An 18,013-nucleotide genomic window follows, 5' to 3' on the forward strand; every position below is an offset into this window, starting at 1 on the left:
ACAAATAAACCGAGAAATAAGAATAACTACAAAAGGGGAAATAATTGAAACGCCAGAAATACATGTATACATAAATATATTTTAATCAATCAACTTGGAGAGTTACATATAAGTATAAACATATATGTTAGACATGTAATAAACTAGTAAATATTAGAGACAGTGCTTCCAATACTATATTAACAATTTATGAAATATAAGTATATATGAAGTCAAAAACTAATAGTCTAACGAATACATAAAACATACAATATTGTATTATTAAAGAAATAAAAGTTACATTGTCAGAAACATATATATATGTGTGCGCATTCTGTCAAACAGATACATACTTAAAACTAGCCTACATTCCGGTAAAGAGTTATAAAATAAAAACGACATTACGAAACATGCATGTCTATATATAAATATATATAATCTATATTCTATACCACTATTAATGTGTGCGCATTCTACATTATTAATTCAAATCAATAATTTAAGATACATACTTAAAACTAACCTACATGCCGGTAAAGAATTATAAAATAAGAACTACATTACGAAACATGCATGTCTCTATATAAACATATAAATAATCTATTTTCTAAACTAAAGTACTACTAATAATCTATAAAAGAAATAGAACACAAAACGCAACACTTGGGACTAAGCGACAACCTGTCGATAGGCCAAACGCTCAAAATAATTAACACCGCAACGACCTGAGGAATTGCATACAGAAATTCTATCATCAAACACAAATTGTAAACACACATTAAACGCACAATAATCTAGAAACAAAACCTTCAATACTATGTTGTCACAATACAAGATATATATGTATATATGAAATCAAATGATTGACACATAACCTCAAATACACAACACTATATCACTAAAGAATCTGAATGAAAATCACTTTGCCAGAAATATATACATATATACGTGTGCATGTGCGTGTTCTATCTTATTAAAAGAAATTAATATAAAATAAATAATTAACATTTCATTTCGTATGAACACTATATGGGCAAGAGAGATATGCATATAAATACGTGTGTGTGTGTGTGTGTGAGTGAGTGCATATGTTTTATATTATCGAATACTCTATAAAATAAACTACTCGAAACAATAAATAACGCAATCGAAGAATCACAAAACATTAGCCATACTGAAGTGACACACAACATAAACATATATATATATATGTCGGAGAAGCAGTGGGGATAGGGTTGTCGGTGTTTGAGGAGTCTTCATTGAAGGTAGCCATCGTTGCGGTGTAGCGAAGATACGATTTATTGACACAGGTATGAATAACACAGGTTTGACAATCTATCACGGCGGTGAGACGTCCGCGACACTAGTGACAGTGATCTCAGGTTCAATAACGAATCCGCGGTCAACGGGATGACAGATAGGCGTTCTCGCTGAATCTAAGTCTGACTCGTAAACGATAATTGCTGAGCGTAAAGACGTTACTCTTTAGTCGACGGGAGCGCGTCAAAGAATGCGCGTCCCGTCCCGATGATTCCACAGAGGAAAACTATACTGGGGTGTGTCTAAGGACACAAGATCATCGGATTCGTCGAGGAAAGCCTTCGTTTAGGAAGTAAGGGAAATTGACGTTGCTGCTAATTGGTCAATCTCCATATCGGTGGTTAGAAAAAGATGCTAGCCGCCCTCGAGGGAAAGTTGCTAGTGGGAGACGCCGTTCGTTGAAAAATATGTCTCCCCTATCTTCCCGTAGTTGGGACAAAGACTGTTTGTCTGTTTGAAGGACTTTAGTTAACTAAACCTTAAGATTTATTACGGGCCCTCGGGCTAGCCGAACATGTACTGCGGAGACGCATCGACATCTGGTAATCATCTTACTCGAAGAATAGGGTCTGCGTGTGGCGAGCCACGGGACAGAAACCGTTGGAATGTTTACTGTCACGTGTCGCCACGAATATTTCTTTTAAGGAGAGCTATAGAATTATTCCATATGTTTGTTGGGCAAAGCGTTCATCCCTTGACCGCGGCTACGTTGGGCGACAGACTGTCGCCTCGAGCCAAAGCTCACCGTCACTAATCTCGAACAATTACAATCGGATTGAATAACTACAATAGTTTAGTTACAGTTATAGTAGACTTTAGATTGCAATGTTGCGGGGCTATCCGAAGGTTCCGGTGTCCTTTCATCTCCGACATATACGTATATTCACACGAGTTATACTATTGTCACTTTAAAACAATATTAATAAATAAATGTTCTAATTGCGGTAGAATAAGGAAAAACGAGCGACAGACGAAAAATTACTTCGATATCAAACAAAACTAAAGACCCGTCACTATAACTTTACTGATGACATTTATGAGCAGCCATGTTAGATTTACACGCATCATGGCGACAGGAATATTAGGGATTAATGGAAGTCAGGCGCGAGAAACAAATCATCAAAACACATTGTTAACACTTTTCTTTAATAAATTCTATGCGCAACTACAAATGTAAAAAAAAAAATATATATATATATATAATTAATTAAAAAGGGGGGAAATATAAAATTAAATAAAATACACATATATTTAACAAACATAAAATAGATAACCTAACACTATCACATTTAATATATATATATATATATATATATTGAACACAAAACAAAATATATCAAAAAATTAATAATAATAAGGAACATCAAACAGCGAACCAACGAAATTGAAGCAGCTACACTAAATCAAAATCGAAGCAAGGAGCTCCGGGATAAAGTTCGCTGAACTCACGCATACACCAATAGCGCACAACAGGGGAAATTCCCTTTCTCCCAGAAGCATGGTGACGAAGATGTGCCTCCAAAACCTCTTCGGGAATTTCATTCGCAAAACGAACTTTCACGCAACGATCGGTATCAACGATTTCAACCAGAGGGGGTTCCCTCTCCAATACGACGGTCTCTGCATCGAAGAAATTCTCGTCGAAAGTAACCGAATCGTCAAAGCCGAATTTCGACACGGCCTCGGCACCAATGTTGAATAGTTCCTCCAACCACTCTGATACTCGTGGTTTATCACAGGGCCGCATGCGTTTGATGGATCCTCCCGAGTCGCCCATGGGTTCTTCGGAATCCCTCTTTCGCTTGGGCTGAGAACAACACAGTATATTCTAAATAAAACGAAACAGAACGAATCAAGCAGACTAAAAACAAGACTAAATACGTACCAGGGAAGTCTGGAAAGGAATCTCTGATGGAAATGCCTCCGCAAACATTGTCCGAACGTCGATCACCGAAGCCCAGGGGAACAACAAAAAGGGAAAAAACATTAAGATCACAAAACAACCATAATATGGGAATATCCAAACTTACGAAAAATAACTCAACGAAGGAGGTCCTTGTTGTGGGAGAGCAGCGGAGTTGCGCGTGTTGCCCGAGCAAACATTGAAATGATAATGATGCTGCAGCCACCAGCCCTTCCACGCGCCGAAGAAACACCGGTAATTCCCACGGTACAGCACGTGGAAGTTTCTCGCGGAACGGACTAGATCAGCGTGGAATGCTTCAAATCTCCTAGACGCTAGCTCAGCGGAAACACAGGACTGATAGAAACTAAGTCGAAATACGGAATTTACATTTTGTCACGTACGATTCCAAGAAGCCCAAACTGCAACATCCCGATTCCCACGGAAGCGTACCCCCAGCGGACCACCACCCCGTGGGGGATGGCATTATAAATAAGCGTAGCAACATAGCGCAGCGTTCATTAGTTTGTTCATAATTCTTGCGATCGTTTGTTATTACGGCTCATTATTCTTTGCGTTCATCACTGCGTTTAGAAATTTTGTATTGTATTTTGCGTTTCGGGGTCTTTAGTTTTTCGGTAAAGAAAAGAGAGTCGCGACTAAGGAGAAAGAAAATTTTATCTTTGAAGTCCTCATTTCATCGTTTAGACACAAACGCGCATTGTAATTGCGGTATTAATCCAGTTAGTAAATTGCTCAGTCTGTATTAAAATAGATAAATAAAGTAAGAGTTGATAATAAACTATATTCGAGTTCAAATAATAAACCCAACAAAAACTACGACGACAACCGGAGCGGCTGAGGTAATGGCACCAGACAGCACCTACTCCTCAAGGTAAGAAAATTAATTTTGAAAATTTCCTTCTTCTCTGATAATCTCGTTGCCCTCGAGAATTGAATTAGAACTTCCTGTCATTGATCTCGTTTTATTTTCGTGAACGGTTTTGAAGATAGAATCATTGTTTAAACTTTAAACAAAGGAGTTGTCCGCTGTGTCGGCTTGTGCGAACGGTGTTTTCAGCTACTGAAACATCCGCTGATCTTCGCATTCCTCCTCCCACTGTTGGTAAAATATTACCCGTCTTTGGGCAAGGCTTGCGAAATCACACAAGTCCCGCACAGAAAGGACTATTAAATACATCGTCGGAATCGATCGAAAATTAAGAACAATACCGGCATTGCTATTAACCGATATTCTTGCCATCATTGCATGCGACTGTAAGAGAGAAATAACAGAACAATTTCCCTTCGAAAATTTAACCAAAAGATCGTTCGCTGCGTTGGCTTGTGCAAACGGTGTTTTCGATTATCGAAAACAGCCATCGATCTTTGCATTCCTCCTCCCACTGTTGGTAAAATATTACCCGTCTTTGGGCAAGGCTTGCGAAATCACACGAGTTCCACGCAGAGAGGATCGTTAGAATCATCCTCGATTATTAAACTCAAAAGGCAAGAAAATCGTGGTAACAGAATCCATCGTAGTAAATGAATTGAGTTTCGGTTCTAACGGCAAACTACTACAGCGAAATTAAAAGAGAAGAAGAAGTCAAACGTAAAAATAAATTTATATAAAACAACGAAAAATCTTACGTTCCTATCCAATCCAGCAACGCTAAAATATAAATATCCAGCTAATAAAATATATATACAATAACCTAAGCAATTCTACGTCGAAATAAAAATCCGTTCAACGAGGAAAAATATTCATTGTACCCAGCTTTAATCCTCTCCCGTGCTAGTATCCCTGCGCATAGCAGGTTAGCCGAAAAGTGAAATTCATTTACCAGTTGCATTAAGCGTCAGTTAACGCTACCCATTAAACGTAAAAGAAAATAATAAAAGTAAAATATTTTGAAATAGTCCTTAGACTATTTCTGGTGGCAGCAACTACCGTATTAATTAGAAATCTCAATCAGTATTAAATACACAGAAATATCATTTCAATTTATTTCCCTTCAGATTAAATACAAACTCAAACTATAAAAAAAAAAAAAAAAAAAAATTTTCAGTAAAATTTAAACTTAGGATTTGATCGATTTAAACAAACAAATTAATACGTAACATTTAGAGTAGTAAATTTTTGGTGGTAGCGGTGGGATACGCTCCACGGAGGATTAAAGTTGGTTTAAACGATTCGCTTCAGAAAGGATTAAAGTTGTTACGATTATCGATAAAATATATACCTAAGAAATAATGTCGACTAAATTAGAATCGTTGGACAAAGACACGATCTTGATGTTATCGGAAAAACTTAAAGCATGGGATGCGAATTTTCGCGACATGAGTACAACAATGAATAAATTACAAGACGATGTGCGTTCACTGAAAATAAAAAAAGAAAGCAAGACACCCGTATCATCGCCGATAATTTCCCAAGCGATAATACCGATAGAAGTTAATCCCCAATCAATTAAGTTAAAAGATGCCATAGAGACAGTACCAGTGTTCGACGGACATCGACCCTCGGTATTTCGATTTTTAAAAGCATGCGAGCGCGCACGAAACATGGTTCCTAAGCATCAAGAATCTCAGTTAGTAAAATTATTAACGAATAAACTTCGCGGACACGCATTTCTCGCCATAGAAGACACAGAAATAATAAGTTTAAACGATTTCGGGAATAAATTAAAAGATATGTTCGATCCGGGAAAAACGGTTAACGAATATAAAGGGGAATTAGCTACAATATTTCAACGACCGGGAGAAGATATTTTGGACTACGTAGATCGCGTCAAAGATCTCAGACTGGCGATAATGAACGGGGAAAAATGCGAGTACGGCACCGTATTTCAAGATAGGATAGATCGAGACACGAGGGAAGCTTTCGTTAAGGGGCTCCCAAACGAGGTGTATTTACGAGTAAAGATAGCAGGATACCAATCCTTGGACGATGCGTACCGCCAAGCCGTGAAAGCAACACGAGAATTAAAACAAGTGAAAAATAGAATTCGATACCGACATCCGACACCTTCGGATAATTATAACCAAAACAACGTTCATCCACCATACAATAGTATTTATACTGTAAACAACCGCCAGAACTGGAGATTTGTACCGCCGTCGCGGAAACATCTAAACAACCCGGGAATAGAAGAAAATGTCAGGAAAGAAACAAGAGCAATAACTTGGGAAGAAAAACGCATAAATAAATACCTCGATAGAGATCTAAATCAAAAGAGAGATGCTGATCATTTCAATCAATCAACTTTTCAATGCAAACACCATTCCGTTGCTGTGATAAGGGATAATGTCACGTTAAATAATAAGAGGACGCACGGTGCCATAGACAGGATCATGAGTGAGAAATTTCCTGAGTTACCAAACAAGATAAATAATATTAGTGCCAAAGAACTTTCAGACGAAGCAGAAACTAGGAAATTGAACGACGAGACGACAGGCAATGCTTATCCACTGCCTAACATCACAGAGATATTGGACCCGCTGGGAAGTGCAAATTGCCTCTCCACGTTCGACTTGGCAAAGATACAAAAGCAAGACTCCACGAATTTCGTGAATGTTTCAACCATAATAGGAAAAGAGATAGCGAGTGCATCTCACTCAAAAACTTCTATAAAACCATCAGAAGGAAACTTTATCGAACTCAAAGCCAAATCATTAAATTGCAAGGAAGATCACACTATAGAGAATAAAAATATAGCTATCCATAAATCCAAAACAGAATCTATAAGCAAAAAGGTTTGTAATAAAAATTCAAAGAATAATTCCAAATCTACCAAAAATATTCCTAAACGTTCCTTACAAATAAATAATAATTTAATTACAATAAGCACTTCCAGTGAAACTATTCATCCTGAAAAGGTAGGGGAAAATAAAGGTGTTGTGAATAAAGTAAATAAAGAAGAAAAAGGGGTAACTAAGGAAAAGGATTCTAAACATTTTCAAGCTGAAGAAACACAAGTTCAACGAGCTCGAAGAAATCAAAAGGGAGAAAATAGGGAATCACCAGTCGAAGATATATCTAAAAACTTGAATAAATACGCTAGCCATTGGATTATAATTGGATTAAAAATACTTTATTGGTTACTACATCTAATATTTGACGTAGGTAACATAGTAGGTAGTGCTGATCTTATGATTTCCCTAGGAAAATATAGATGGTATCACACTATACTATATGCAAAATATTTTTGGGTTAATATGGCTGCCGCACTTTCAAAAATTTGTATCTTGAATGCTATTAGCAAGCAATTGGGTAATTGGATCAATGTCAGTAAACCTGCGTCTTGGCGCAAAATAAAAACTAAAATGAAGGAAAGGAACGAAATTCTCCCCGCACGAATTAGTTTCGGACATCTAGCCAAAGAACCTAATGGTGAAGTAACAATCGAAGAGAACACGGAACCAACATGCGCAGAATATCTCAAAGATCTGTTCAATAAAATTAACACTGTACGACGAATGGCAAGAGAAAATTTGATAAAGTCCAAACTAAGACCAACAATCGACGAATCAACCTTCAAGATTTTAAAACAGGAGACTCGATATATCTATTAAAAGAACCTAGTAAGGAAAATTCTCCCATCAATATATTAGACGACACAAAGTGCTAGAAATCTTGCAGAACAAAACGTCAAGATTGAAGTAAAAGGGATTCCGCGAACGGTGCACTTAAACAAGCTAAAACTAGCGCATAGTCGAAATAAACAATGAATAAAGTGATTTCAGTGGGCAACGTAGTGCAGTAGTGTATGTTGTAGTGCTGTTCGTCGAATAATACAGATATCGAACACCTAAAAGGAAAAAGGGAAAATTATTATATGTGTTTCAATTATTGCTTAAATATAAAACGTGTTAACTCAATGAACAATTAACTAGTGAAAGTGAAAGTTACTTTGTGAACAAGTGATCAACATACAAGAAAGTGTACGTGCAAGTATAGGTTATGGATCGTTGTTCGTGGAACATAATGTATGACAGCTACCTAAAATAAGTGAATAAATTAGTCTCAATTGTCTCAGTGCAAAATACGAGGTTACTAAGTGTTATAACTATATTGTGGATAAATCAAAAGGAAGTGTGACACTGTTCGTCGAATAATACAGATAGCGAAAACCTAAAAAAGAAAAAAAAAGGAAAATTATCATGTGTACTCCAATTATTGTTTGAATATACAACGTGTTGATTCAATAAAATTAAAAGAGTGAAAGTGAAAGTTACCTTGTGAACAAGTAATCATCATACGAGAAGGTTTACGTGCAAAATAGGTTATGGATCTCTGTTTGCGAAACACCATGTACAACAGCCAGCTGAAAAATAAATGAACCAATTAACTTCAATTGCGTTAATGCAAAATACAACAGTACTAAATGTTATAACAATACTGTGGAAGCATTGCACTGTTCATCGAACAACACAGATGGCGGAAACCTGAAAAGAAAAGAAGTTTATTACAAGTGCTCCAATTACTGTTTGAATGTGAAACGAGCTAGTTCAACGAATAACTAAAACAGTGAAAGTGCAACTTACCTCATGAACAATTAATCACCATACAAGGAAGCGTACATGCATGAATTTCGCAGATTAACAAGAAGAAATAAAATAGTTGATAAAGTATAGAAAGCGGTTAGAAAATAATCAAGATAGATTAATTGAGAGTTAGTAATAAATGTAACCGGAGTAAAGGGATATTTGGTTATGTATTAATCTACGTAGTATTGTGATGTTAATTTGTAATGCACAATAGCGGTCGCACATACAATGCATTATATATATATATTAAATTAAATAAATTAAACACCACCTTTATGACCACAGATATAAGACGATTGAAGGTAGCCGTAGTAGAAGGCAGCCGTAGTAAGTATCCAAGGCATATCAAAGAATCGGATGATGTTGCGGGAACGATCCAGGTAAGTGATGCAGCATCGAAAGAGTAGAATCTGAAGAATTACAGACAATGGTAATCTAACAAGTAGATTTTAATCACTAATAAAGAAACCAATTCATATCATACACAAAATAATAGCAAATAGCAAGTACATGCAATAATAAATTAATAGGGACAATAAGAAAGGTTAATAAACACAGGAATAGGTTAGAAATTAATCAAGATAGACTAACTAAATATTAACAACATGACTGAACTCGGTGCAAAAGAATAAAGTTACGCTACACAAAATATCTGGTAACACAATACACAAAAAACATTAACTAAATTAAACAAGACTTATATAAATGCAAGTCACGTATAATCAAAACAATGACTATCGAAATTCGATAACAATACAATCCATGCTATCACATTAAGGTAGCACACGGTATTGACACACACAATATCATGAAACACAAAACAATATTACAAAAACACTACTAAGTAAAATTATAGTGATTAACAATTAATTAACTATTTCAACGACACGCTACTGTTGACATTAAACCAACGCCATACCAAAGATACACGCGAGCGGCCATGTTGAAAAATTCGTCGCGCGCACATACAAATAATGGCCAATACAATGTAATACAGCATCGTAATAGCAATGTTAGGTACTAAAAAAAAAAAAAAAAAAAAAAAAACAACAAGAAAAAAAAGGGGAGAGAGTTAAGGAAAATACATATAATAAATAACAACTAACATAATCATAACATATTATATATATTATATTATATACAGAGATACAGTATTCATACAAGGAACAGGTCCGAATGAAACATATATATATATAAAAAAAAAATATAATATATATATATATATTAACTATTTTTGTATGTGTGTACAGAACTGATGGCGAATTCATCAACCATTCTCTGAACGACGGATGGAGGAACATGTAGGTGTTGTCCAGACGTTTCACAAGGAATCCAGAGAGCATTTTGAATCTCTGCAGAAAATCCTCCCATGCATGATCGTTTATAATAATCTGACTGACATCGAAAGAATTTTTTTTTAGTTCAAGGAATAGCAATCCGCACCGCAAATACTTCTGCTATCCACCTGTAAATAAATAATATTTATACATATAATTTCCACCTATACTTACCAATATATATATATATATATATATATATATATATATATATACATGCATATTATAAAGTAGGCGATATTTTAACACTCACTTGATTAATAATGCGAATAACTTACAAGGTAAATCGTCATAATCACCAATTATACGCACATATATATATACTCGAAGACAAGCTACATCTGTAATATATATATTCCTATTGATAATATATACTTATATATATATTTATAGCAGTAAAACAGATCTTATTTATATTACTTACCAATAGCTACGCATATATGTATATAATTATAACTCAAGTAGTATTCATAATATTTGCTTTCACTGATAACAAATGCGTAAAACCTAAAATAAAACAAAAGTTTTAACAATAAAAAAGGGGGAGAAGAAAAATGGGGGGAGAAAGAAGAGAAAAAGAAAGAAAGAGGGAAGGAAAAATAATATATATATAAATATAAAAAAAAATTTTAATAAAAAAAAATATTTTTTTTTTCTTTTCCTATAAAAGGTTATTCTTATTTCTGATAAACTCGAGAAATGACAACACCATACTGACACAAAGACGCAACACACAGAAGAAACTAATAGAGAATGCTTTAAGCTTGGCAAACTTACCGCCCGACGAATTTGCATACGCCATAACCAAAACCCAGGACACATGGATTTGATCGCAGGAGAAGCGGTCCATATAGTCAAATACATTCCGGTACAAGTAAAAGTACGACATACAACAAAATGCTACTCGGAGCTACCCGTTTGGCAAGGGAATCGCACCACACAAACTCCGCCCGGACGTGCGCCAAACGTGGCGATATTCAGCACCATCGTCATTGACCATGAGCTGAATATATACCCAAGAGGACCTGGACGCACTACGGGACCACGTCATGTTCCCGGCAGAAAAAACTGCAGTCTTAAACACATTGGCCAGAGGAGCGACAGGAAAAACAATCATCCCTGGAACAGTAAACATCCTGGGAATGAAGGACGATAACACCGGTAGTCACTCAACAACAAACGACATCTACGTCCGCCTTGAGCGAACTCAGTGACACCATCAGTCAAATTTCCTTTGGAAATTTGAACTCCAAGGGCGGGGGTGTCACGTCCCGCGCTCCGCACGCGTCGTAATAAGAACAAGAAAACTATTCTATACAAAACGCGCGAATAAGGATTTGAATGCACAAACGAACACACGGGGCTACGAAACTAAAGGAAGGATTAACGAAACGAGGGCGACTAATAAATCCAATCAGTATAAAATAAAATAAATAAAACCAGCTAATGGATTGAACGAGTTACGAACCAAACAAATAAACCGGGAAATAAGAATAACTACAAAAGGGAAATAATTGAAACGCCAGAAATACATGTATATATAAATATATTTTAATCAATCAACTTGGAGAGTTACATACAAGTATAAACATATATGTTAGACATGTAATAAATTAGTAAATATTAGAGACAGTGCTTCCAATACAATATCGTCAATCTATGAAATATAAGTATATATGAAGTCAAAAACTAATAGTTTAACGAATACATAAAACATACAATATTGTATTTTTAAAGAAATAAAGGTTACATTGTCAGAAACATATATATATATGTGTGCGCATTCTATCAAATAAATAATCTAAAGATACATACTTAAAACTAGCCTACGTTCCGGTAAAGAATTATAAAATAAGAACTACATTACGAAACATGCATGTCTATATATAAATATATAAATCATATTCTAAACTAAACTACTATTAATGTATGCTCTTCCTACATTATTGATTCAAATCGATAATCTAAGATACATACTTAAACTACTTAGCCTACGTTCCGGTAAAGAGTTATAAAATAAGAACTACGCTATGAAACATGCATGTCTCTATATAAACATATAAATAATCTATTTTCTAAACTAAAACTACTATTAATAACCTACAAAAGAAATAGAACACACAACGCAACACTTGGGACTAAGCGACAACCTGTCGATAGCCCAAACGCTCAAAATAATTAACACCGCAACGACTTGAGGAATTGCATACAGAAATTCTATCGTCAAACACAAATATGTAAACACACATTAAACGCACAATAATCTAGAAACAAAACCTTCAATACTATGTTGTCACAATATAAGATATATATGTATATATGAAATCAAATGATTGACACATAACCTCAAATACACAACACTATATCACTAAAGAATCTGAATGAAAATCACTTTGCCAGAAATATATACATATATACGTGTGCGTGTGCGTGTTCTATCTTATTAAAAGAAATTAATATAAAATAAATAATTAACATTTCATTTCGTATGAACACTACATGGGCAAGAGAGATATGCATATAAATACGTATATATATATATATATATGTGTGAGTGCATATGTTTTATATTATCGAATACTCTATAAAATAAACTACTCGAAACAATAAATAACGCAATCGAAGAATCACAAAACATTAGCCATACTGAAGTGACACACAACATAAACATGTATATATATACGTATATTCACACGAGTTATACTATTGTCACTTTAAAACAATATTAATAAATAAATGTTCTAATTGCGGTAGAATAAGGAAAAACGAGCGACAGACGAAAAATTACTTCGATATCAAACAAAACTAAAGACCCGTCACTATAACTTTACTGATGACATTTATGAGCAGCCATGTTAGATTTACACGCATCATGGCGACAGGAATATTAGGGATTAATGGAAGTCAGGCGCGAGAAACAAATCATCAAAACACATTGTTAACACTTTTCTTTAATAAATTCTATGCGCAACTACAAATGTAAAAAAAAAATATATATATATATATAATTAATTAAAAAGGGGGGAAATATAAAATTAAATAAAATACACATATATTTAACAAACATAAAATAGATAACCTAACACTATCACATTTAAAATATATATATATATATATTGAACACAAAACAAAATATATCAAAAAATTAATAATAATAAGGAACATCAAACAGCGAACCAACGAAATTGAAGCAGCTACACTAAATCAAAATCGAAGCAAGGAGCTCCGGGATAAAGTTCGCTGAACTCACGCATACACCAATAGCGCACAACAGGGGAAATTCCCTTTCTCCCAGAAGCATGGTGACGAAGATGTGCCTCCAAAACCTCTTCGGGAATTTCATTCGCAAAACGAACTTTCACGCAACGATCGGTATCAACGATTTCAACCAGAGGGGGTTCCCTCTCCAATACGACGGTCTCTGCATCGAAGAAATTCTCGTCGAAAGTAACCGAATCGTCAAAGCCGAATTTCGACACGGCCTCGGCACCAATGTTGAATAGTTCCTCCAACCACTCTGATACTCGTGGTTTATCACAGGGCCGCATGCGTTTGATGGATCCTCCCGAGTCGCCCATGGGTTCTTCGGAATCCCTCTTTCGCTTGGGCTGAGAACAACACAGTATATTCTAAATAAAACGAAACAGAACGAATCAAGCAGACTAAAAACAAGACTAAATACGTACCAGGGAAGTCTGGAAAGGAATCTCTGATGGAAATGCCTCCGCAAACATTGTCCGAACGTCGATCACCGAAGCCCAGGGGAACAACAAAAAGGGAAAAAACATTAAGATCACAAAACAACCATAATATGGGAATATCCAAACTTACGAAAAATAACTCAACGAAGGAGGTCCTTGTTGTGGGAGAGCAGCGGAGTTGCGCGTGTTGCCCGAGCAAACATTGAAATGATAATGATGCTGCAGCCACCAGCCCTTCCACGCGCCGAAGAAACACCGGTAATTCCCACGGTACAGCACGTGGAAGTTTCTCGCGGAACGGACTAGATCAGCGTGGAATGCTTCAAATCTCCTAGACGCTAGCTCAGCGGAAACACAGGACTGATAGAAACTAAGTCGAAATACGGAATTTACATTTTGTCACGTACGATTCCAAGAAGCCCAAACTGCAACATCCCGATTCCCACGGAAGCGTACCCCCAGCGGACCACCACCCCGTGGGGGATGGCATTATAAATAAGCGTAGCAACATAGCGCAGCGTTCATTAGTTTGTTCATAATTCTTGCGATCGTTTGTTATTACGGCTCATTATTCTTTGCGTTCATCACTGCGTTTAGAAATTTTGTATTGTATTTTGCGTTTCGGGGTCTTTAGTTTTTCGGTAAAGAAAAGAGAGTCGCGACTAAGGAGAAAGAAAATTTTATCTTTGAAGTCCTCATTTCATCGTTTAGACACAAACGCGCATTGTAATTGCGGTATTAATCCAGTTAGTAAATTGCTCAGTCTGTATTAAAATAGATAAATAAAGTAAGAGTTGATAATAAACTATATTCGAGTTCAAATAATAAACCCAACAAAAACTACGACGACAACCGGAGCGGCTGAGGTAATGGCACCAGACAGCACCTACTCCTCAAGGTAAGAAAATTAATTTTGAAAATTTCCTTCTTCTCTGATAATCTCGTTGCCCTCGAGAATTGAATTAGAACTTCCTGTCATTGATCTCGTTTTATTTTCGTGAACGGTTTTGAAGATAGAATCATTGTTTAAACTTTAAACAAAGGAGTTGTCCGCTGTGTCGGCTTGTGCGAACGGTGTTTTCAGCTACTGAAACATCCGCTGATCTTCGCATTCCTCCTCCCACTGTTGGTAAAATATTACCCGTCTTTGGGCAAGGCTTGCGAAATCACACAAGTCCCGCACAGAAAGGACTATTAAATACATCGTCGGAATCGATCGAAAATTAAGAACAATACCGGCATTGCTATTAACCGATATTCTTGCCATCATTGCATGCGACTGTAAGAGAGAAATAACAGAACAATTTCCCTTCGAAAATTTAACCAAAAGATCGTTCGCTGCGTTGGCTTGTGCAAACGGTGTTTTCGATTATCGAAAACAGCCATCGATCTTTGCATTCCTCCTCCCACTGTTGGTAAAATATTACCCGTCTTTGGGCAAGGCTTGCGAAATCACACGAGTTCCACGCAGAGAGGATCGTTAGAATCATCCTCGATTATTAAACTCAAAAGGCAAGAAAATCGTGGTAACAGAATCCATCGTAGTAAATGAATTGAGTTTCGGTTCTAACGGCAAACTACTACAGCGAAATTAAAAGAGAAGAAGAAGTCAAACGTAAAAATAAATTTATATAAAACAACGAAAAATCTTACGTTCCTATCCAATCCAGCAACGCTAAAATATAAATATCCAGCTAATAAAATATATATACAATAACCTAAGCAATTCTACGTCGAAATAAAAATCCGTTCAACGAGGAAAAATATTCATTGTACCCAGCTTTAATCCTCTCCCGTGCTAGTATCCCTGCGCATAGCAGGTTAGCCGAAAAGTGAAATTCATTTACCAGTTGCATTAAGCGTCAGTTAACGCTACCCATTAAACGTAAAAGAAAATAATAAAAGTAAAATATTTTGAAATAGTCCTTAGACTATTTCTGGTGGCAGCAACTACCGTATTAATTAGAAATCTAAATCAGTATTAAATACACAGAAATATCATTTCAATTTATTTCCCTTCAGATTAAATACAAACTCAAACTATAAAAAAAAAAAAAAAAAAATTTTCAGTAAAATTTAAACTTAGGATTTGATCGATTTAAACAAACAAATTAATACGTAACATTTAGAGTAGTAAATTTTTGGTGGTAGCGGTGGGATACGCTCCACGGAGGATTAAAGTTGGTTTAAACGATTCGCTTCAGAAAGGATTAAAGTTGTTACGATTATCGATAAAATATATACCTAAGAAATAATGTCGACTAAATTAGAATCGTTGGACAAAGACACGATCTTGATGTTATCGGAAAAACTTAAAGCATGGGATGCGAATTTTCGCGACATGAGTACAACAATGAATAAATTACAAGACGATGTGCGTTCACTGAAAATAAAAAAAGAAAGCAAGACACCCGTATCATCGCCGATAATTTCCCAAGCGATAATACCGATAGAAGTTAATCCCCAATCAATTAAGTTAAAAGATGCCATAGAGACAGTACCAGTGTTCGACGGACATCGACCCTCGGTATTTCGATTTTTAAAAGCATGCGAGCGCGCACGAAACATGGTTCCTAAGCATCAAGAATCTCAGTTAGTAAAATTATTAACGAATAAACTTCGCGGACACGCATTTCTCGCCATAGAAGACACAGAAATAATAAGTTTAAACGATTTCGGGAATAAATTAAAAGATATGTTCGATCCGGGAAAAACGGTTAACGAATATAAAGGGGAATTAGCTACAATATTTCAACGACCGGGAGAAGATATTTTGGACTACGTAGATCGCGTCAAAGATCTCAGACTGGCGATAATGAACGGGGAAAAATGCGAGTACGGCACCGTATTTCAAGATAGGATAGATCGAGACACGAGGGAAGCTTTCGTTAAGGGGCTCCCAAACGAGGTGTATTTACGAGTAAAGATAGCAGGATACCAATCCTTGGACGATGCGTACCGCCAAGCCGTGAAAGCAACACGAGAATTAAAACAAGTGAAAAATAGAATTCGATACCGACATCCGACACCTTCGGATAATTATAACCAAAACAACGTTCATCCACCATACAATAGTATTTATACTGTAAACAACCGCCAGAACTGGAGATTTGTACCGCCGTCGCGGAAACATCTAAACAACCCGGGAATAGAAGAAAATGTCAGGAAAGAAACAAGAGCAATAACTTGGGAAGAAAAACGCATAAATAAATACCTCGATAGAGATCTAAATCAAAAGAGAGATGCTGATCATTTCAATCAATCAACTTTTCAATGCAAACACCATTCCGTTGCTGTGATAAGGGATAATGTCACGTTAAATAATAAGAGGACGCACGGTGCCATAGACAGGATCATGAGTGAGAAATTTCCTGAGTTACCAAACAAGATAAATAATATTAGTGCCAAAGAACTTTCAGACGAAGCAGAAACTAGGAAATTGAACGACGAGACGACAGGCAATGCTTATCCACTGCCTAACATCACAGAGATATTGGACCCGCTGGGAAGTGCAAATTGCCTCTCCACGTTCGACTTGGCAAAGATACAAAAGCAAGACTCCACGAATTTCGTGAATGTTTCAACCATAATAGGAAAAGAGATAGCGAGTGCATCTCACTCAAAAACTTCTATAAAACCATCAGAAGGAAACTTTATCGAACTCAAAGCCAAATCATTAAATTGCAAGGAAGATCACACTATAGAGAATAAAAATATAGCTATCCATAAATCCAAAACAGAATCTATAAGCAAAAAGGTTTGTAATAAAAATTCAAAGAATAATTCCAAATCTACCAAAAATATTCCTAAACGTTCCTTACAAATAAATAATAATTTAATTACAATAAGCACTTCCAGTGAAACTATTCATCCTGAAAAGGTAGGGGAAAATAAAGGTGTTGTGAATAAAGTAAATAAAGAAGAAAAAGGGGTAACTAAGGAAAAGGATTCTAAACATTTTCAAGCTGAAGAAACACAAGTTCAACGAGCTCGAAGAAATCAAAAGGGAGAAAATAGGGAATCACCAGTCGAAGATATATCTAAAAACTTGAATAAATACGCTAGCCATTGGATTATAATTGGATTAAAAATACTTTATTGGTTACTACATCTAATATTTGACGTAGGTAACATAGTAGGTAGTGCTGATCTTATGATTTCCCTAGGAAAATATAGATGGTATCACACTATACTATATGCAAAATATTTTTGGGTTAATATGG

General features: G+C 35.8%; 1 protein-coding gene across 1 annotated transcript; it reads right to left on the reverse strand.

The window, feature by feature from the left end:
* Window positions 1-59: 59 nt before the first annotated feature.
* LOC143303550 (uncharacterized) lies at window positions 60-5,304 on the reverse strand. Its single transcript, XM_076623952.1, has 2 exons — window positions 3,185-5,304; window positions 60-3,106 (listed from the first exon to the last, which is right to left on the reverse strand). The coding sequence occupies exons 1-2, from the start codon at window positions 3,284-3,286 to the stop codon at window positions 2,693-2,695; spliced, it is 516 nt and encodes a 171-aa protein (XP_076480067.1). The 5' UTR covers window positions 3,287-5,304; the 3' UTR covers window positions 60-2,692.
* Between the last annotated feature and the right edge of the window lie 12,709 nt (window positions 5,305-18,013).

This window comes from Bombus vancouverensis, chromosome 13, assembly GCF_051014615.1.
Source record: "Bombus vancouverensis nearcticus chromosome 13, iyBomVanc1_principal, whole genome shotgun sequence".
Taxonomy (NCBI): Eukaryota; Metazoa; Arthropoda; class Insecta; order Hymenoptera; family Apidae; genus Bombus; species Bombus vancouverensis.